This window comes from Scyliorhinus torazame, chromosome 10 (genome assembly GCF_047496885.1).
Source record: "Scyliorhinus torazame isolate Kashiwa2021f chromosome 10, sScyTor2.1, whole genome shotgun sequence".
Taxonomy (NCBI): Eukaryota; Metazoa; Chordata; class Chondrichthyes; order Carcharhiniformes; family Scyliorhinidae; genus Scyliorhinus; species Scyliorhinus torazame.
The window spans coordinates 22070890-22093344 of record NC_092716.1 but is presented as its reverse complement, the minus strand read 5'-3'; the positions used below and the strand labels follow the sequence as shown (position 1 = coordinate 22093344).

General features: G+C 46.3%; 1 protein-coding gene across 4 annotated transcripts in view; it reads right to left on the bottom strand.

The window, feature by feature from the left end:
• The window catches only part of LOC140430398 (meckelin-like), a 170659-nt gene that overhangs the window by 131114 nt on the left and 17090 nt on the right, over nucleotides 1-22455 (bottom strand). For 3 of the 4 annotated variants that reach the window (XM_072517855.1, XM_072517856.1, XM_072517857.1), the window contains 7 exons: nucleotides 16984-17066; nucleotides 15316-15397; nucleotides 14814-14889; nucleotides 10758-10824; nucleotides 9145-9180; nucleotides 5984-6055; nucleotides 787-902 (listed from right to left, as the gene is read on the bottom strand). In XM_072517855.1, coding sequence (XP_072373956.1) covers nucleotides 787-902; nucleotides 5984-6055; nucleotides 9145-9180; nucleotides 10758-10824; nucleotides 14814-14889; nucleotides 15316-15397; nucleotides 16984-17066 — 532 coding nt within the window. The remainder of the gene's footprint in view (nucleotides 1-786; nucleotides 903-5983; nucleotides 6056-9144; nucleotides 9181-10757; nucleotides 10825-14813; nucleotides 14890-15315; nucleotides 15398-16983; nucleotides 17067-22455) is intronic. The other variant, XM_072517858.1, reaches the window with a different exon arrangement.

Genomic DNA, 22455 nt, shown 5'->3' with positions numbered 1-22455 from the left:
GAGCTGGTGTTGTACCCGGGTCCTCGGCGCCGTGAGGCAGCAGTGCTAACCACTGCATCACCATGCCGCCAAGGACCGCCAAATTTCCTTTTATATTAGCTGCCAGTCTCTTCTCACGCTCCCTCTTTGCTTTCCTTACTTCTCTTTTCACTTCCGCTCTGAACTTTCTACATTCAGCTCAATTCTCTCTTGTATTATCAACTTGATACACTCATTTTCTGCTTCATCTTATTCTCTGTCACTACATGATCCAGGATGCTTCGTCCTACCTTTTTCCTGTGGGGATACATCTCGATTGCACCTGAACCATTTCCTCTTTAAAGACAGCCCGCTTTCCGTTAATCATTGGCTCTCCTTAATGGTGCAGAGGGGAGCTGTGCCAGACGGCTCTGTCCATTGCCAGGCACCGCCCCCACTGCAACTCACCAATCCCCAATACCTCTCCACCCCACCCCCACCCCCACTGCCAAACATTGGTTCATCGTCAGCTGAACTCTGCCAGATGGGGGTCCCTTAATTGGCCTCAGCTCCCCTGAATGCCGTGACCACCAGCTAGAACTGAATGCGGAGAGGATCGAGCTTGGCAGCGATAGTTGACCTGATTGTCTGGGCCCATAACGTAAAGATGGGTTATCTGAACTGGCACCTAAGAAGCTAAACATCGGCACTCAGAGGAAAAAAGGGATGAGAACCGTACATGATTGAGCATGAAGTTTTAAGTAACAAGGTTTACTGTTTGTAACATAGATGGGATGTGGCAGAGGGTAATAAAGATGTTTCACTCACGTAGGGGTTATCGAGCTGTACAGGATGTAGGCCTCGCCATTGACTAAGTTGTTCACATTGAGCACCACCAGGTTGGTGAGGAGCTGGCACGCTGTCTGATTACTAAAAGTCACATTCTGAAAAAGAAAACTCTTATTAGGTTGTTCCCACTTAGAAAAGAACAGAGGGCGGCCAACTCAACCCATGTTGGGCACGGAACAGGCTGCTCAAAGTTTTGTTTTCATAAATTTGGAGTACCCAATTTATTTTTTCCAATTAAGGGGCAATTTAGCGCGGCCAATCCACCTACCCTGCACATCTTTGGGTTGTGGGGGCGAAACCCACGCAAACCCGGGGTGAATGTGCAAACTCCACACGGGCAGTGACCCAGAGCCGGGAGCGAACCAGGGACATCGGCGCCGTGAGGCAGCAAGGCTAACCCACTGCGCCCCGTGCTGCCCAGGCTGCTCAAAGTTAACTAAACCAGTGCCACAGCTGGCATTGATCTTTCCAGCCAGGTTTGAATGCCTGGATAGAGTGAGCATGGAGAAGATGTTTCCACTAGTAGGAGAGATTAGAATCCGAGGGCACAGCCTTAGACTGAAGGGACGATCCTTTAACACTGAGATGAGGAGGAATTTCTTCAGCCAGAGGGTGGTGAATCTGTGGAACTCTTTGCCGCAGAAGGCTGTGGAGGCCAAATCACTGAGTGTCTTTAAGACAGAGATAGATAGGTTCTTGATTAATAAGGGGATTAGGGGTTACGGGGAGAAGGCCGGAGAATGGGGATCAGAAACGTATCAGCCATGATTGAATGGTGGAGCATATATGATGGGCCGAATGGTCTAATTCTGCTCCTTTGACTTATGGTCTTATAACACCAGAAGTGGGAATGGGATAGCGGATGTATCTGCGTTGTTCAGAAATACACATGGCTGAAGAGGATGCAAGCCTGTCATAATCAGATTATTCAGATAATCAACCACTAAAAGAGAAGTTGTTGCAATTTTAAAAGGATGTATTTCAAAACAGATCACTGTGAGATCATCTAAACGCATCTGTTGCTCAATATTACAGAATAAATAACAGTTGACCATGCAAGGACTGTATTGTGTGTTCAGCGCTAATGTCATTTATTGATTGGCGGTAAAACATATCCTCCCTTCATTGTGGCTTGTTTCAGGAGTCGACAGGGTCTGCATTGTATTGAGTGAATTAATCCTCATTCACTCTGGCAAAACGGTTCAAATTATTTATTTATAATTAAAACATATTGCTTACATATTTGTGGGCAGCACTGTAGCACACGCGGCAAGCACTGTGGCTTCACAGCGCCAGGGTCCCAGGTTCGATTCCCTGCTGGGTCACTGTCTGTGCGCATTGTCTGCACATTCACCCTGTGTCTGCATGGGTTTCCTCCGGGTGCTCCGGTTTCCTCCCACAGTCCAAAGGTGTGCAGGTTAGGTGGATTGGCCATGCTAAAATGCCCTTCGTGTCCAAAAAGGTTAGAAGGGGTTATTGGGTTATGGGGATAGGGTGGAAGTACGGGCTTAAGTGGGTCGGTGCAGGCTCGATGGGCCGAATGGCCTCCTTCTGCAGTCTATGTTCTATTCCGCATACGCTAAATAATCTCCCGAGTTGCTGCATAATGACTGAGCAGACTCAAAACTCATCACGCGATTTCCTACTTTAGTCTTATTTTCCTTCGGCTTCAATGTTATGGGATACCTTACTTCCCACAATCGTCCATTCCTCCTAAAACCTTCAAACTTTTTAAACTTCCCTCGGTACTCCATTGAGGTGCACATATGGATTTTGTGCTGGAGTGGGCCATGAACCCACAACCTTCAAACTCTCACTCAATTATTACTCCTTGATTTATTTTCTCCTTTTTTTAAAAGTACTCTTTTCCTTGCACCTTGATGCTTCTTGCACTATGGGTCTCGGCCTTTTAGCTGGTTTTCCTCCGTTTCAATTGAACGCAGTTCCATCAGGAAGTGGTGGTGATGTTACAGTTCATTCAAGGGTCCCAAGTTGTTCTGAACATTGGCATGCATGTTCTAGTCTTCGGGCTACAGAAAGTGGTGGCAGAGACTTCAGCCTTTTTTCCCCATCACACAGCTGGCCAGGAATCTCTACAGCTCTTACCCCATTCTGGAATGATTTACGAACTGATAGTCAGCCTGTTTGACCACTTTATGAATGCCCCTTCCTTGGCCCTCAAGCCCCAGAGTGGGGCTCGAACCCCAGAGCTTCTGGTTCGGAAGCAGGGCCACTACCCACTGTTCCAACACAAGGCCTGGAAACCCAGCACAAAGTACAGGACGTTAAAGGATCCCAGCAAATTCACCAGCAAGAGCATGAGATAGAGAGGGAGAAAGAGTGAAATGGAGGAAGAGAAGAATGGCAGTATGAGCTCTGAACATTGCAGGAATGAGTGCCGCTGTAAAAAGGATGAAGAGTTGGACAGGTTGCAATGTCTCAGTGAACTGGGACTGAAGAGGTCTGAGTGAGCTAGAACAGGAGGGGGCGCTGTGTGCAATAGAGTGTCTAATTGGTATGTCTTTCCTCCAAACTTTAGGCATTTTAGAAGTAGTTTCGAAATATAAGCCATTGCTATGTTATTTGCACCAAATGCTGACGACATTTAAAATGTTCTATTATTTTATGCCTGTCGACCTTTTCCAGAACAAGCCACATGTGACTTCACTGAACAGTGCACTTCAAAATGCTGAGAAATGCAACAAGAATCAAAATATACTGGATGCCTTTCGGTAGACATCACCCCCATCCCGCAGAAATTGGTGTTTAGAAGGATGAGAGATGATTTCTTTGTAACATATTAGACCCTGAGGAAACTTGACAGGGTTGGATGCCGAAAGGGTGTTTCCCTCTTTGGGGAAATAGAACTAGGGACACCATTTATAAATAAGGATGGACAGGAAAGTAAAATTCTAGCCCCAATCAGATCAGCCATGATCATATCAAATGGCGAAGCAGGCTAGAGGGGCCGAATAGCCTACTCCTGCTCCTAATTTGTATTTTCATATAAATAACATTAATGTTATAATTTCTCCTTTGGAAATTTCCAAATCCACCACTGTGCAAATTATTATTTCAATTGTTTTCCTGTATAATGGGATACTAGCCATTTCAGCTCAAGCGATGGCAAATGCATGATGACATAGAACATACAGTGCAGAAGGAGGCCATTCAGCCCATCGAGTTTGCACCAACTCACTTAAGCCCTCACTTCCACGCTATCCCCATAACCCAATAACCCCTCCTAACATTTTTGGTCACTAAGGACAATTTATCATGACCAATCCACCTAACCTGCAGGTCTTTGGGACTGTGGGAGGAAACCAGGGCACCCGGAGGAAACCCACGCAGACACGGGGAGAACGTGCAGACTCCGCACAGACAATGACCCTGCGGGGAATGGAACCTGGGACCCTGGCGCTGTGAAACCACAGTGCTAACCACTTGTGCTACTGTGCTGCCCTTAAATGAGGACACGAGGAAGTGCAGCCATAAACCTTGGTTGAAGGGGTGAGTTTTAAATACAGGAGGAGGGAGAATGTACCAGAATGGATCGGAGTGGGGGTAGGTTATTTGGCCCTTCCAGCCTGATCCTCCATTCTTTAAAATCATGGCAGTACTTGCATCTCGTGCCCTTCGCAGGTTTGTGACCTCCCTGAGTACTTTTGAGGCATAGTCACTGTTGTGGCGAAAGAAACTCAGTAGCCAAATTGCGCACAGCAAGCTCCCACAAACTGCAAAGTGGGAATGGTCAGACAAGCCGTTTCTCGTGTGATGTTGGGCGAGGGATGAATATTGGCTGAGACTTTGAGGGGAACTCCCCGATCCTCTTCAAAGTAGCACCGTGGGATTCTTTTACACGCAGCCATGGGCACAGGTGGGGCCTACGTTTAAAAGCTCGTTTGAAAGGTGGCACCTTCATCGGTGCAACATTCCTTCATTACTTAAAACCCAGGTGCCCGTGTGGATTTTGTGCTGCAGTGAGGAATGAATCCTGCAATCTTCTCACCCAGAGGGAGGCAGCCCACTGAGCCGCGACTGAATCGGTTTGTGGGAATATGTTCAAAGAGGGGATGTGGGGCGATAGATGAGAAGCTGGAGAGAGAGAGAGACAACTGTTCAGGATCAGGAAAGAGGAACCGAGGTCGGGGGAGGTTGGCTTGATGGGAAAAGGAAGGAGAAAGTGCAGCAGCTACAACTGATGGAACAGTGGGCATTTTGGTCACCAAGAGGTGCAGGTGCTCCTTGCAATTCTTCTTAGAGGTGAGGGTGACGGGGCAGGAGACAGGGGCTGAAAGAGACAGCTGGCAGTGGAGATAAAAGACCCAAGAGTTATCTTTACTTCCAGGAAGATCCTAGATCAGAGGAGGGTGAGACCTGGTGGAGCGTGATGCATCCAGGCATATTCATAGAATCCCTGCAGTGCAGGAGGTCATCTGGCCCATCCTGCACCCACCCTCGGAAAGAGCACCCCACCGAGGCCCATAACCCCGCCCTATTCCCTCAACTCCACCGAACCTGCACATCTTTGGGACTGTGGGAGGAAACCGGAACCATACCGTCCTGGGTGATGGATTTACAATCCAGTTGCACAACAAATACCATCAAGTCAATGCCTCTTGGACTTGTGGGAGCAAAGATGGCAGCAGTGGAACAGCCCCGAATGGGAGATAGAGGAAGTGTTGCTGGGGTCAGTGGCATTAGTGAGCTTGAGAAAGTGGCTGAACAAATCGATGGCTTGCAGAGGTACAGTGATGGATGGAATGCCAAAGGCAGTGGGGGGTTTGAAAGTATGATTTGCGATCGGTTCACCAACTAATGCCTGCACCTTGCACTCCCTCTGACCTGAACAGGGCCCTGCCACATCTTAACCCCAGGTTCCTTCCGCCTTGGCAAAGGTACTGACAGACTGAGATATTCTGAATGTTCCCCAGAAACATGCTGCATATTCCCACCAACCCCCTCCCCCAGCCGCCGCCTCGATTGTCTCACACTCAATTTTCCTCTTTTAATATTGGGGACATCCCTCGTCATCACACAGAGGAGCTCAGAGTGGAAAATTGATTACTGTGAGCGTTAAATAGCACAAGCTAAATTAAGATTGCTTTACACTGAAAATGAAACTCATCCTGCCCCCAGTCCGTTCAGTATTTGTGGTTTGAAAGTTATTACTCACTGAGCAGGCTAGGTAACTTGCTTGTAGGTGCATTTCATACCAAATGGAGTCTGGCAAACCGCCTGCCCGAGGCTGAAATAAAATATCACCGAAATATAACCATTCACAAACAAAACCATTAGGACTATCACGCCACAAATCTAATTTAAAACTTAGCTTTGATGCCAAAGTCACTCATTTCCCATTTCAAGAGCTCGGACTATGATCTTTCCCGTTGCAATTTCGCCAGTCTAAGTGTGGAAGCCATTAAGCACCATGGTGACGCACTCTTCTGGGTTAGAGCGGAGGAACTGGGTAGAAGTGAATTCAAGACACCCCTGGGCTGTTGTTCCCACAGACTTCCACTCAATTGCCAAGGAGCCAGGTATGGTACAGGAAGCTCACAGCCACGAACAAACCAGGAGGGTGTTTGAGAAATGGCTGACCAACTAGATACATACTTTGAAGCTATCTTCACAAATGAGGACACAAATAACATACCAGAAATGTTGTTGGTATAGCTAGAGGGAGGAACTGAAGGAGATCAGTATTAGTCGAATTGATGAGATCGATGGCTGATAAATCCCCAAGACCTGGTAATCTACACCCCAGAGTACTTAAGGAAGTGTATCTGGAAATAGTGGATGCATTGGTTGTCATCTTCCAGGATTCTATAGACTCTGGAACAGTTGCTGCAGATTGGAGGATAGCTAATGTAACCCCACTATTTAAAAAAGGGAGGTAGAGAGAAAACTGGGAATTATAGACTGACGTTGGTAGTGGGGAGAATTCCAGAATCCATTATCGAGGATTTTATAGCACAGCATATGGAAAACAGTGGCAGGATCGGACTTATGAAAGGGAAATCATACTTGACAAATCTACTGGAATTCTACGAGGATGTAACGAGAAGAGTTGATGAGAGGGAGCCAGTGGATGTGGGTTACTTGGGCTTTCAGAGGCTTTCAACAAAGTCTCACTTAAGAGATTAGCATGTAAAAACACATGTGATTAAGGGGAGTGTATTGAGATGGATAGAAAACTGGTTGACTTGGCAGCACGGTGGCGCAGTGGTTAGCACTGCTGCCTCACGGCGCCGAGGTCCCAGGTTCGATCCCGACTCTGGGTCACTGTCCGTGTGGAGTTTGCACATTCTCGCCGTGTCTGCATGGGTCGCACTCCCACAACCCAAAGATGTGCAGAGTAGGTGGATTGGCCACGCTAACCTGCCCCTCAATGGAGGGAAAAAAATTGGGTACTTTAAATTTATATTTTAAAAACTGGTTGGCAGACAGGAAACAAAGAGTAGGAATAAACGGTTCTTGTTCCAAATGGCAGACAGTGACTAGAGGGGTATTGCAGGGATCAATGCTGGGATCCCAGCTATTCACAATATATATTAATGATTTAGATGAGGGAACTAAATGTAATATCTCCAAATTTGCAGATGACACAAAGCTGTGTGGGAGGGTGAGCTATGAGGAGGATGGAGAGATCCTTCAGTGTGATTTGGACAAGTTGTGTGAGTGGGCAAATGAATGGCCGGTGCAGTATAAGAGGTTATCCACTTTGGTAGAAAAAATGGGACGGCAAATTATGATCTCAATGACCATAAATTAAGAGAGGGGAATGTGCAACAAGGCCTGGGTGTCCTCGACCACCAGTCGCTGAAGGTAAGCATGCAGGTACCGCAGGCGGTAAAGAAGGCAAATGGTATGTTGGCCTTCATAGTGAGAGGATTCGAGTACAGGGATGTCTTGCTGCAGTTATACAGGACCTTAGTGAGGCCACATCTGGAGTCTGGTGTGCAGTTTTGAAAGATGTTCTTGCTCTAGAGGGAGTGCAGAAAAGGTTTACCAGACTGATTCCTGGGATGACAGCATTGACGTACGAGGAGAGATTGAGTCGATTTGGCTTGTATTCACTGGAGTTCAAAAGAATGAGTGAGGCGCTCATAGAAACCTTTAAAATTCTAACAAAATGAGACAGAGTAGATGTAGGAAGGATGTTCCCGATGATGGGGGTGTCCATAGAATTTAGAATTTACAGGGCAGGAGGCCATTCGGCCCATCGAGTCTGCACCGGCTCTTGGAAAGAGCACCCCACCCAAGCCCATACCCCCACCCTATCCACATAACCCAGTAACCCCAACCAACACTGAGGGCAATTTTGGACACTAAGGGCAATTTAACATGGCCAATCCACCTAACCTGCACATCTTTGGATTGTGGGAGGAAACCGGAGCACCCGGAGAGAACCCACGCACACACAGGGAGAATGTGCAGACTCCGCACAGACAGTGACCCAAGCCGGGAATCGAACCTGGGACCCTGGAGCTGTGAAGCAATTGTGCTAACTACTATGCTACCGTGCTGCCCCTTTTTTTTTTAACTGCGATTGATCTTAAGTCAAAAAAAGTCAAGGATGGTTGGGCAGATCTTTCCTTTTTGAATACAGAATCCAGAACCAGGGATCACAGTCGGAGGATACAGGATAGACCATTTAGGACTGAGATGTGGAGAAATGTCTTCACCCAGAGAGTGGTGAGCCTGTGGAATTAGGTACCACAGAAAGACGTTGAGGCCAAAATACTCTGTTTTCAAGAATCAGCTAGTTGTAGTACTTTGGGCGTAAGAGATTAAAGGATATGGGGGGGGGGGTCAGATTATTGCGTTGGATGATCAGCTATGATCATAGTGAATGGCGGAACAGGCTCGAAGGGCCGAAGGGCCTCATCCCCCTCCTATTTTCTATGTTTCTATGGGAATAGCAAGAGTGTGGGATATGGACTGAATGAAACCACCCCTCAAATAGCAGAAGCAGAGGGCACCCAAACAGTCAGCCGAAGCCATAAATGGGAAATAGGCGCAGTACACTCCCTCCAACCTGATTCGCCGTTTAATACGATGGCCAATCTTCCATCTCAATTCCATTTTCCGGCCCTACACCATCCCCATGCCCAATCCCCGCATTCCCTCAATGCCCATAAATTCACTGAACTCAGTCTTGAATTGTATTTAATAACTGAACATCCAGTCATGTACAGAGTGCATGAATTATTTCACTTGTAAAAGTAACATAAAAGGTAGAGTTTAGATTCTAGTGTTTGAGTGATGTTTTGTCCCTCATGATTCTATATTTAAAGCTACATAAAAAGAAACACAAGATGAATAAATACTTACTGGCAGTTTGGTGTTTCCAAAACAGAGACCTCCTTTCTGAAATGAAAGTCACAATTTAATTACAGAGTACTAGAAAATAATAAACTTATAAAAGGCAATTCTGACCATTCAGCAATTGACATTATAGATGCACTTTACCATTGGACTGTGGATTCTACCTCATTATTTCCACCCCTGAAACCTTGCTAAATATGAGCAACATATAAACATCCCAAGGTGAAGAAAAATCAGAGAGGCGCATGGTTGTCAAGCTAAGCCTTGCTCATGCTCCTGCTCGAATGCGCCTCCAAGTGCCGCAAGCGGTTAAAGGCCTGGCCATTGGCTAGTTACTCAAGGAATGGCTCAGTGTGGGTGTCAGTCTTGGTTCAGTGGCTCGCCATCCAGCTGTCCCTCGCTTCGAGGCTGATGTCTACTCGATCTTGACTCAGCGGGTAGTGTTGTTGGCTGTCCCGCAATTCAAGGATGATGTGTCTAGTGAGTCAGAACGATCATGGGATCAAGTCATAGAATTTACAGTGCAGAAGGAGGCCATTCGGCCCATCGAGCCTGCGCCGGCTCTTTTGAAAGAGCACCCTGCCCAAGCCCACACCTCCACCCTCTAACCCATTAACCCCACCCAACACTAATGGCAATTTTGGACACTAAGGGCAATTTAACAATCCACCTAACCTGCACATCTTTGGACTGTGGGAGGAAACCGGAGCACCCGGAGGAAACCCACGCACACACGGGGAGAACTTGCAGACTCCGCATAGGCAGTGACCCAAGCCAGGAATCGAACCTGGGACCCTGGAGCTGTGAAGCAATTGTGCTGACCACTATGCTACCGTGCTGCCCTGAGTATCTGCAGCCTACTGCAGATACTTAAGCTGGACTAACAGTACTGCAAGGGTGCCGTACTGTTGGAGGTGCTGTCTTTCGGATGGGTATTCAATCCAATTGTTCACAAGCTAACATAGAAATACACAGCCACGGTAAAGCTACAAAGGCCAACTAGCCCAACCCATTCATGTCAGCATTTTCCCTCCATGTAAGCAATTATTGATAATTAGATCTACCCATCCTATAACCAGCATCTACCTCTTCAATCAAATCTTGAATGTCCGCATTGCTTCTCCCTCAACCACTAACCCTGGAAGTGAATTCCACACCCTCACAAGAAACTTCCTCTCTGTGCTAAATCTCGTACATTTAAACCTTGTGTCTTTAGCCCCTCAACAACTGAAAACAAGTTGCTTCCATGTATCCTGTACTAACCTCTCACACTTTTAAACATTTTTGTTATTCGCTTACGGGATGTGGGCGTCGCTGGCTAGGCGAGCAATTATTGCCCCTCCCTAATTTCCCTTAGAAAGGCGGTGGTGAGCTGCCTTCTTGAACCACTGCAGTCCCAGAGCATGTAGAGACAACCACCATGCTGTTGGGGAGGGAGTTCCATTTATTACATTGCTGCATAACCTGCTTTGTTCTAATGAAAAGGGACACAACTCTTCATGTCTTTGGCCTTCCTCATGCCAGGCGGAATTTTAATCGGGTAATATCAACATATTAGGGGTTTGCCAATGACTCTACTTGGGCACGTTTCCTGATTCCAGCAAGGATAAATCACTTACCAAGTTGGTGGGAGGACACGTGCATCTGTTGGTAGCCAAAATGAAAGTTTCGTGGCAGGGTACACACCTAGCGGAGGAACAAAGAATGTACATAAAACTGGAACTGGTCCAGGGAAATGAGGTGCACAAAAGGAGCCATTAAATACAGAATGACAATTGTTGTCTACTGTAACTGTGCTGACAGCAAGAGCAAATCAACTTCTGTTCTGGGTGGGGGGGTTTAGAAGCAGGGGGCACAGTCTCAGAATAAAGGGGCAGGTCATGTAGGACTGCGATGAGGAGGAATTATTTCACTCAGAGGCTGTGGAGGCTCAGTCATTGAGTATGTCCAGGACTGAGATCAATAGGTTTCTACATCTTTAAAACATCAAGGGTCACGGAGATAGTGCAGGAAAAGATCAGCCATGAGTAGTGGAGTGGGCTCGAAGGTCTCACTGTCCTACCCCTGCTCCTATTTCTTATGTTCTCTAACGTTTGGCTGCCTTTCGAACAGGGATAGCCTGTTCGAGAAATTCCCAGGTTTGTTTCCCAATGACCCCAACGGTTTACTATCTGGCAACTCCCTATGGTAACCAAACTCCATTAAAATATGCATTTTTGGCCAACCCTAGTAATTCAATTGGCAACTGCACCACTTTTGCTCAATCGAGATTGACGACTAGCCACAGATATGACTAGGGCAACACCGTTTTAGATCTGTGTATTAATTCTTGTCGTAAACCCCTTCGGTAAACTCAAAATGTTTTGCGGGCTCGCTCCCACCACTGGCGGGAACACCAGAAAATCTCGCCGTATGCTATATGATTAATGAGAACGTGGGCCCATCGATTACTGATTCTTCTATTTTACTGATCCGATCAGAGATGTACTTATTGTCCTGTGACTGTCCCTTTAAGAAAGGTTTCGATTGACCGCATGGCTTGTTACACGGCTTCAGTGATGTCATTTGTGGGTGGAGCTGGGCTGTGGCAGTCAGGTGAGAGGTTGCTTAGTGTTTGGCTTTCAGTTTCAGTTTGTTGCTTTGGACTGCAGCAGAGAGGCAGTGTTTCCTGTTTTCTCTGTTTTTATTTTAAACCTGTCCCACTGAACTGAAAGCTCATTGGGTGTGGCAAACTGCCTTGGTAACTTTAAAGATAGAGTTGCTTTCCAGAAGGAGTTTTGAATCTGCTGGCTGGAGGCTGGATCTCAGGGAAAGGACAATAAGTGAGATCACAGTGTGCTGGGCCACGCCCTTGAAAGGGGTTTTGGTTTATTGGATTTTGTTATTGAATCGGAACAGCTAAGGGGGATTCATTAAGAGTTGTATACATAGATTGCTGTAGCTGTTATGTGTTGTTTCATGTTTGTAATTGAGAACAACTTCTTGCGAACTTAGTTTTGATAAAAGCGCCTAGGAAGTCTGATGAATCACACCTGAAGTGAAGGTTCTTGGGCTCATCCTAGCCAAATTCAACATTTTCATAGAATTTACAGTGCAGAAGGAGGCCATTCGGCCCATCGAGTCTGCACCGGCTCTTGGAAAGAGCACCCTACCCAAGGGCAACACCTCCCCCCTATCCCCATAACCCAGTAACCCCAACCCAACACTAAGGGCAATTTTGGACACTAAGGGCAATTTATCATGGCCAATCCACCTAACCTGCACATCTTTGGACTGTGGGAGGAAACCGGAGCACCCGGAGGAAACCCACGCACACACGGGGAGGATGTGCAGACTCCGCACAGACATAGACCCAAGCCGGAATCGAATCTGGGACCCTGGAGCTGTGAAGCAATTGTGCTATCCACAATGCTACCGTGCTGCCCTGTAACATAGAGGTTATAGGTCAGGTGAGCTTCATAATACACTTTGGAGTTTCTAAGCCCTGGCCCATTCGGAATGTGGCGACTAGGGGGTTTTCACAGTAACCTCATTGCAGTGTTATTGTAAGCCTACTTGTGACACTAAAGATTATTATTATTATAACATTTTGACTAAAAATGACTTAAGGTTTGGACAACATTGAAACCATATCACTTCATGAGGTATGGACCAGGCGAATCCCAACTTTAAATCCCACATTGAATTAGAAATAAAGGAATTTGCTGCCTCACGGCGCCGAGGTCCCAGGTTCGATCCCAGCTCTGGGTCACTGTTCGTGTGGGGTTTGCACATTCTCCCCGTGTTTGCGTGGGTTTCGCCCCCACAACCCAAAGATGTGCAGGATAGGTGGAATGAACATGCTAAATTGCCCCTTAATTGGAAAAAAATATGAATTGGGTACACTAAATTTATATTTAAAAAAAAGAAATAAAGGAATACTCTGGACTGGAAGAGATAGTGTGGTTCATCAACCTTCTCAAACATCTCGATGTTCAAAAAAAGGTCACATGCTATTCTTTTTTCAATCTTCAGTCCTTTCCTCTGCCAATATCAATCCAACAAGAAAGCACTTTCATTTATATAGCGCACTTCATGATCACTGAAGTGTCATAGAGTTTTTACTGCCGTTTGGCCCATCATGTCAGCACCGGCATCAAGCACCTGTCTAATCTAATCCCATTTTCCACAACTTGGTCCTTATGGGCGGCACAGTAGCACAGTGGTTAGCACTGTTGCTTCACAGCGCCTGGGGCCCCGAGTTCGAGTCCCGGCTTGGGTTACTGTGCAGAGTCTGCACGCTCTCCCCGTGTCTGCGTGGGTTTCCTCTGGGTGCTCTGGTTTCCTCCCACAAGTCCCGAAAGACGTGCTTGTTGGGTGAATTGGACATTCTGAATTCTCCCTCTGTGCACCCGAACAGGCACCAGAATGTGGTGACTAGGGGCTTTTCACATTAATTGCCCAAACGATTGCCCAAACGATCTGCATCCCTCCATTCCCCACCCGTTCATGTGTCTATCAAGATACATCTTAAATGTTGCTATCGTGACTGCCTCCACCACCTCCACTGGGAACGCCTTCCAGGCACCCACCACCCTCTGCGTGAAAAACTTTCCCTGCCTCTCTCCCCTAAACTTTCCCCATCTCAACATGAACCTGTGCCCCCTTGTAATTGAGTCTTCCACCCTGGGAAAAGCTTCTGACTATTCACCCGGTCGATACCATTCGTAATTTTGTAAACCTCAATCAGGTCTCCCCTTAGCCTCTGTCTTTCCAACAAAAACATTCCGAGTTTATTTAACCTCTCCTCATAGCTAACATTCTCCAGACCAGGCAATATCCTGGTAAACATCCTTTGCACTCTCTCCAAAGCATTCAAGTCTTTCTGGTAGTGTGGCTACCAGAACTGCACGCAGTATTCCAAATGTGGCCTAACTAAAGTTTTATACAACTGTAACATGACCTGCCAACTCTTTTAGTCAATGCCCCAGCATGCTTATCCACCTGCATTGCCGCTTACATGGAACTATGGACCTTGCAGTGTTATGGGCCAGGGTTTAGAGAACCCCAAGGCGTATCATGAGTTCACCTGACCCACAACTTTTAATAGATTGTGGTTATGGGGACCACAAGGGCCTACTTTACAGGTGTGATGCAACAGAGATCTAAAGTACTTTTAAAACAAAACCATGTTTATTTATGAATCCAGTTAAAACTTTATAAACCCACAGTAAACATCTTAACAACTATCAACACCAATAATCCCCACAGATACAATATTATATAAGTAACCCTTCATAACTTTCCTAACAACATCCGTATGTTAAACCCTTTTCAAAGAAAGACATCAGGCTTAAATTCTCTACAGAAACAGGTATTACTTTGAAATCCTCAAATCAGCTGAATACAGTCTGTAGCTTGTAGAGCGAGATTATTATACAGCTGCTTGCTTTGCCTGCAGCTATCCAGCTCTCAAAACTAAACTAAAAAAACACTGTAGCTGCCTGCTCAAAAACGAAAGTGAAAGACAGCCAGCCCAGCTTCACCCACACTCTGACATCACTGCAGCTATTTGATAAACACCCATTTCTTAAAGGTACATCCACTACAGCTATTTGATAAACACCCAGTTCTTAAAGGTACTCTCACATGACAGTCAGCCTACTTGTGACAATAAAAAGATTATTTTGACTTACATGTTACCCAAAGCATTTGGCACCGTCTTGTTGGAACAGATTTGACAATCTGCTGTCTTCATGGCCAAGTCTTCCACTGTGAAAAGAAAACTTGGTGGATTCTATCCGACTCCAACTTTACAGAAATTACTGAAGCAAAGCTATTTTCTCCCTCCATCGGAATGGGAGTCTCAAACATAAATCAGAGCTAGCAATGTTTCTCACTTGTTTATTCTGCCCTGTTCCTATTCTAAGGCTACCCATTAAAAGGAGACCCCCCCCCCCCACCCCCACCCCCTTAATGGCAGAGTTAGCAATTCCTCCATCTGGTGTAGAATTAAGATTTGAAGACCTGTGGGCCCTGGCTCAATTCTCAATGTGTGAGCTGGTTAACTTTGGCTCGTGCAACAGTCCAAATGTCACTGCTCGGAATTGAAAACAAAAATCAACAAAGAACGATTGCCTGTTGTTGGGAATTGTGCGCGCGCTCTCAAGCAGGCTGTAAAGAAGAACAAAAACATACCTTGAATGTTTTCATCATTTCGACATGATTGGCAATTTGGACACGTCAGGCACAGCTTCTTGTCCACTGACACGACTTGATCCTGAACAGTTGGCAAAACGTCAAATTCTCAATATTAATTATCTGCACATCAAACAGTAATTGCCAGATTTCTTTACTGTTGAATTCAAGCCTTGGATGTGTCCAGACACATCTTCCATTGGGAGCGGCACGGAGACACAGTGATTAGCACTGCTGCCTCACAGCGGCCGGGACCCGGGTTCAACTCCAGCCCTGGGTGACTGGAGTTTGCACATCCTCCCCTTGTTTGCATGGCTTTCCTCCGGGTGCTCCGGTTTCCTCCCACAGCCCAAAGGTGTGCAGGTTAGGTGGATTGGCCATGCTAAATTGCCCTTTAGTGTCTGAAGGTGTACAGGTTAGGTGGGGTTCAGGGTATAGTGTTCGGGAGTGTGCCTAGATAGGGTGCTCTTTCGGAGGGCTGGTACAGACTTGATGGGCCAAATAGGCTCCTTCTGCACTGTAGGGTTTCTATGGATTCTATGCGTGCGATTCACATTAGAAACTTGAAGATCACAAGACAGGAGTGCATCATTCATTAGGCAGAAATGACATTGGCAGGATTTGTCCCATTGGCAGAAAGGAATTTGCTGTTCAGCTACCACGGAATGGTGAAGATGCTCCTTACACAGATGCTAGAGCACCCAACCTTCCTGGTTTTGAGAGCCCAACATGGGGCAAGAGAAGATAACTGAAAGTGGGAATACGGGCAAACCTTTTATTTTTGTGAAACTTGACCTTCCTACTTTATTATCCAACCTTTCATTCCTCGTCAGGACAAAATACCTTCAAAGACTTCAGCATTCCTGATTGCCATCTAGTCATTCCTCCTCCTTGGAGCTCTGTACGATTGGATATTGGGTCGGGACAGGATTGGCTTTGAAAGCAATGGCAGCGCCACCATGTCCAACTGAATACCTGCCCACACACATTGTCTAGACTCATGCCATGGAACAGGTCACTCGGGGATGGGAGGCATGGTTGTAGGGGGCAATGGCATGGGAGGTTGCTGGCATGCTACAGAATCAAATGCCAGAAAAAGTAAACCCCATAGGGAGACAGGGAGAGAAAATGTTCATCCATAAATAGAATCAGAGAATGACACAGCTCAGAAGGAAACCATTCAGCCTTCCATGCCGGCTCTTTGGTATGACTATCCAATTCATCCCACTGTCCCATTGTTTCCTCATATTTCCCCGTCAACCCTTTGATATTTGCTATGTTAGTCAGTGGCTGGAAGCACGATAGGATAACCTGGCTGGCTGCATGTGTGTCTTGCTTTTTCCCTTTCAGCATGAGTGCTTACAGTGCTGCGTTGTCATAGAGATGGTCACCTGTTGTACTGTTAAAAACCTTAACTGTCGATCCCGGCGCTCTGGGTCACTGTCCAGTGTGGAGTTTGCACATTCTCCCCGTGTTTGTGAGGGTTTCGCCCCACAACCTAAAGATGTGCAGGCTAGATGGATTGGCCACGCTAAATTGCCCCTTAATTGGAAAAATGAATTGGGTACTCTAAATTTTTTTAAAAACCTTAACTGTCAATCAAAGCACTTAATGTCAAAATCAACAAGCAGGGAGTTTAAATTTGCCAATTTTCCTTTGGTTACTTACTATTTTGTTACAGGCACTGCATTGTGCGATGGGGGATCCAGTGTCAACCATTGCATAACCAACATCACAGACACATCGGAGTCCTAGGAGTGAAAGGCAAGCAGGATATTAAATCAATTGATGTGTCACATGGTGCGTCTGCCTGGGTTTCCTCAGATTGGCTATGCCAAATGGCCCCTTGGTGTCCAAAAGAAAGATGTGTAGGTTAGGGCGGGGGGGAATGAGCTTGAGTGGAGTGCTCTTTCAGAGGGCCGTGCAGACTCAATGGACCGAATGGCCTCCTTCTGCCCTGTAGGGATTCTATGGTGATCAGAAATGGCACGATGCAGCATTGGATCTTGGACTCTCAGATTATTCTCATTTTCAACTAGTTCATTACAGTCCTCTCCCAATGAGAAAACCTGGGCCTCGAAGCGCACATGCTTCCCTCAGCCAGCCCGGATCCAACACCTCCAAGGTTCCCGGTGAGGTCACATTTATTGTCATGGCGACTGTAACTGTGGAGCTTCAGTGCACACATCATGTTATTGATTCAATGGGAATAATCTTACTCAAATCGTGCCTGTTTCAACGTGTTCCATGATGCATAAATGCAAAAGTGCTTCATTTCGTCACATTCCTATCTTTAGAATATGGCGCGCTGGTGGTGGAGAGAGCGTCATGTATCTTTGACTGTGTTGATGAATAAGTCACAGTTTATTTGAGTGAGTTTGTCATTTATTAACATCTGTGGCGCATTCTGCAAACTGATTGATCAGATGATAATCCTCTTTTTGCTAAACAGCTCAAATGCAAACAATTCTGTCATTCTGATTGCACATTGATTCCCTTTTGTAAACAATCAGTTTAGCAACCACAGTGGAAAAAAATGACCAATCGATTCCTTTCACAATAAGTGCAAGCTTCCAAAACCTGTCCTTTGGTTCGACTTGCTTTGATTGAATGGTAGAGACAGGTGACACTGAGGTAATATTGCACATTAGTAAATGTTTAAATGTCAAAGTAGAATAAACAGCAAATCTAAAAAGCTAACATTTTGCAAATAGTTATTTTTTTACTCTCTTTCTATAAGTAGGCTTGTTATAAGAGCGTCATGGTAGCACAGTGGTTGGCACTGTTGCTTCACAGCGCCAGGGTCCCGGGTCCTATTTCCGGCTTGGGTCACTGACTGTGCGGAGTCTGCACTTCCTCCCCGTGTCTACGTGGGTTTCCTCCGGGTGCTCCGGTTTCCTCCCACAAATCCCGAAAGACGTGCTGTTAGGTGAATTGGACATTCTGATTTCTCCCTCTGTGTACCCGAACAGGTGACAGAGTGTGGCGACTAGGGGATTTTCACGGTAACTTCATTGCAGTGTTAATGTAAGCCTACTTGTGACAATAATAAAGATTATTATTATTGCTCAGCTCATTATCCTAATTCATTCAAAGAATTTACGAGCTTGTGGTTATTCATTTAAAAGCCCAAATTGCATTTACTCTAACCGTTCATTTTGATTGAGAAGTAAATTAGACAGGCTTGCGCTTACACAGTGCCTTTCATAACCACTAGACATCTCAACCTGCTTTCCTTCTGAAGTAAAAACCGAAAATGCTGGAAATACTCAACAGGTCTGGCAGCATCTGAACAGAGAGAAACAGAGTCAACATTTCACGTCGAACACAGCGCTCTGAAAAAGTCACAATCGACTCAAAATGTTAACTCTGGGCAGAATTGTTGTTATATTCGCCAAAGTCTGATGGCAGTGACGGTTTTCACGTTGAATTGTCTGCCACTTAGGGAAAGGAAATTGAGGCCATGGAATTCATGTCGGATCGGTGGTGGAAGATGCCGGATTCACCCGCCCTGCCATCACCTCAGCGCATTTGTGGCGGGAGTGTTCCATTTAAAGACCACCCCAGCACTCCAGCCACTTATCCTTGCTCGATGGAAACTGATGCCTGGAAGGAAGACTTCCCCCAAATTCTGCGATGTCTCCCTCCAGGCTGCTGGATGAAGTGGAGGACCGGCGTGACGTATTTTATAATAATAACAATCTTTATTGTCACAAGTAGGCTTACAGTAACACTGCAATGAAGTTACTGTTAAAAAACCCTCGTCGCTACACTCCGGCGCCTCTTCGGGTACACAGAGGTAGAATTCAGAATGTCCAACTCACCTAACAGCACGTCTTTCGGCGAGGATACCGGAGCACCCGGAGGAAACCCACACGGACACGGGGAGAACGTGCTGACTCCGTACAGACAGTGACCCAAGCCGGGAATCGAACCTTCACACGCGCACAGGTATTTTGTACGGAAAATCGATTAGAATACGGTAATACGATTTGCCATATTGAAATACGGAATCGGGGACATTTACAGCAACACAGTGGGGAGCGGGGGGAGGTAGCGCCACGTTATTTACAATCATCATCAAAATTAACAAGCGAAGTGTTGTAGGAGAGGTAAAGTGTCTCCTGTCTAATTCTAACTGTTCTTTCTTTTCTGTGGTGGGGGGAGCTCACCACACCTCTTTTTAAGGGTTAACAGCTGCACTGGCTACGCAGTGCCATGGAGAACAGGGCGTAGGGCGCATGCGCAGGCAAAGAGATGTGCAGGGAACATGCGCATGAGCTGGATGGGGGGATGGGGGCGGTGTCTGACCACCTGGTGCATGTGCTCCCATTCCCAGAGCCATTTGCAATGGGATCCAGTCCTAGTTCTTAGAGAGTGGGAGTGGGTCGTGGGAGGAGGGAGCAACCAGAGATCTTTATTTTGTTTGGCATTTGTTATATTCGAAACAAAGTCTCCATACTGCTCACTGGACGTACAATGTATCAAAGTTTCCATGTATGATAACACTAGTTAACCCAAAATTGAGTTGATCCCAAAGTTTCACCAATAGAAATATTTATGTTTGTTTGAATGGTCAGGTCACCATAACTTGCTAGTTGTTGACATCTGATACTCTATCACTGCTTTTTTTTAAAAATGTCATCTTTTTTCATTAAGGGGCAATTTAGCGTGGCCAATTCACCTACCCTGCACATCTTTGGGTTGTGGGGGTGTGACCCAGGCAAACTTGAGGGAGTGTGCAAACTCCACACGGACAGTGACCCGGGGCCGGGATCGATACCCTACCACTGATAAGCAAATATGCTTCATCTCAGTTACTATCCACTATCTTTAATGGTATTCCTCTTTTCAACTTCATGTAAAAAAAAGTGAATGTTTTGATCACATTTTTCATTCTTAGATTTACTGAATGTTTGAAACTTAATTTTTAAAAACACTCACTCATGACACGGTCCATGTAAAAACGTGAGATTTACACTTTCTATTCGTATTTTAGAAGAGTTGATTGACCAAAAAAAAAAAATCTTTATTGCTGCATTTCAGCTTCCATTAACACCGCAACAAAGTTACTATGAAAAGCCCCAATGTTAAAGATGCCCAATGTAACAGATTGTTTAACCTTGTTATCATATGCAGGGTGCAAGGGAGCAGATTTGGAATATTTAAAATCATAAAATCAAAAGATTTTGCTTCATTGTCGCACGCATGGCCGAATGTGATTTGCCATTGATTTGTGCACTAAAGGCGTAAAACTGTACTGCAGATTGGTGGGCATTTTTTCTTTGAAATGAAAATACTGCTTTTACTGCCAAACTACTGATTTTTGGTATCTGGAATACTGATTTATGTCGGAAAAGGTTGGCAGCTCTGATTATGTGCTTCCCCCACTTGAATGGTGTCCTGTACCACAGAGCCATGGTCAGTTGTTCATCCCCCCTTCATCCCCCACTCTCATCCAAACAAGCTGAAAGAACCTGAAACCAGTTGGACAATTGCAGAGGATGACACACTTGCACTCTGGGTTCCCTTACGCGCCTCAGTTGCATTCACACCCATCTGTCCCTGGCCAACAAGCACTCCTACGTCAGACTCCTTCCTATTCATTGACTAAGGCTCTGCCTGCAACACCATAATCCCAGCCATGCTTATATTAAAGCTTTGAAACCTACGACCTGGCTCCTCCCTCTGCAACTGGATCCTCAACCACCTGACCCATAGACCACAATCAGTAAGGATAAACAACAAGACCTCCTCCACAATAGTCCTCAACACCGGGGCCCCGCAAGGCTGGGTACTTAGTTCCCTACTATACTCCCTATACACACAGGACTGCGTGGCAACATTTGGCTCCAACTCCAGGTTTGCTGATGACACGACCGTAGTGGGTCGGATCTCGAACAACGATGAGTCACAGTACAGGAGGGAGATCTGGAACCTAGTGGAGTTACAACAGTCTCTCCCTCAGCATCAGTATAACTAAAGAGCTGGTCATTGACTTCAGGAAGCAAAGTATTGTACACACCCTTGTCTGCATCAATGGTGCTGAGGTGGAGATGGTTGACAGCTTCAAATTCCTAGGTTTGCACATCATCAACAATCTGTCCTGGTCCACCCACATGGATGCTACAACCGAGAAAGCACAACAGCAACTATACTTCCTCAGGAAACTAAGAAAATTTGGCATGTCCACATTGACCCTTACCACTTTTACAGATGCACCATAGAAAGCATCCTACCTGGCTGCATCACAGCACGGAATGGCAACTGCTCGGCCCAAGACCGTAAGAAACTACAGAGAGGTACGGAGCTGGGTCAGAGGGGTTGACTGCCAATGGTCAGAATGGAGGAGAGTTTGGGTAGGGTGTTGGGATTGAAGGCGCTAGTAACAGCGCCGCTCCCGACGACCCCGGAGAGATACTCAGGGTGTCCGGTAGTAATAGTTTCGTTGAGAGGCAGTTTCGACAGCACTTTGGGTTGGGGGCAGGGTCAAGGGAAATGCCGATTCGGGAGAACCGTAGATTTGAGCCAGGGAAGTGAGAAGGAAATTTTCAGAGATGGGAGGAGAAAGGAATTAGGACACTAAAAGATTTGTTTCTTGGGGGTCTTTTTGCGGGATTGAAGGAGCTGGGAGCGAAGTATGGGCTGGAGCAGGGGGAAATGTTTAGATACACGCAGTTTCGAGACTTTGCCCGAAAGGAGATACAGAGTTTCCCAGTGGAGCCGGCTTCCACATTGCTGGAGGAGTCCTGACGACAGGGGGACTGGAGAAAGGGGTAGTATCGGCGGTTTACGGGGCTATTTTGGAGGAGGAGAAGGTGCCGCCTGAAGGGATCAAGGCAAAGTGGGAGCAAGAGTTGGGAGAGGGTATGGAGGAGGAGTTCTGGTGTGAGGTGCTCTGGAGGATGAACGCCTCCACCTCGTATGCGAGGTTGGGGCTGATACAGCTGAAGGTGGTGTATAGAACGCACCTTACAAGGGCGAGGATGAGCCGGCTCTTTGAGGTGGTAGAAGATGTGTGTGAACGTTGCAGGCGAGGCCATGCAAACCACGTTCATATGTTTTGGTCCTGTCCAAAGCTGGAGGATTACTGGAAAGAGGTGTTTAGGGTAATCGCTAAAGTGGTGCACGTGAAACTGG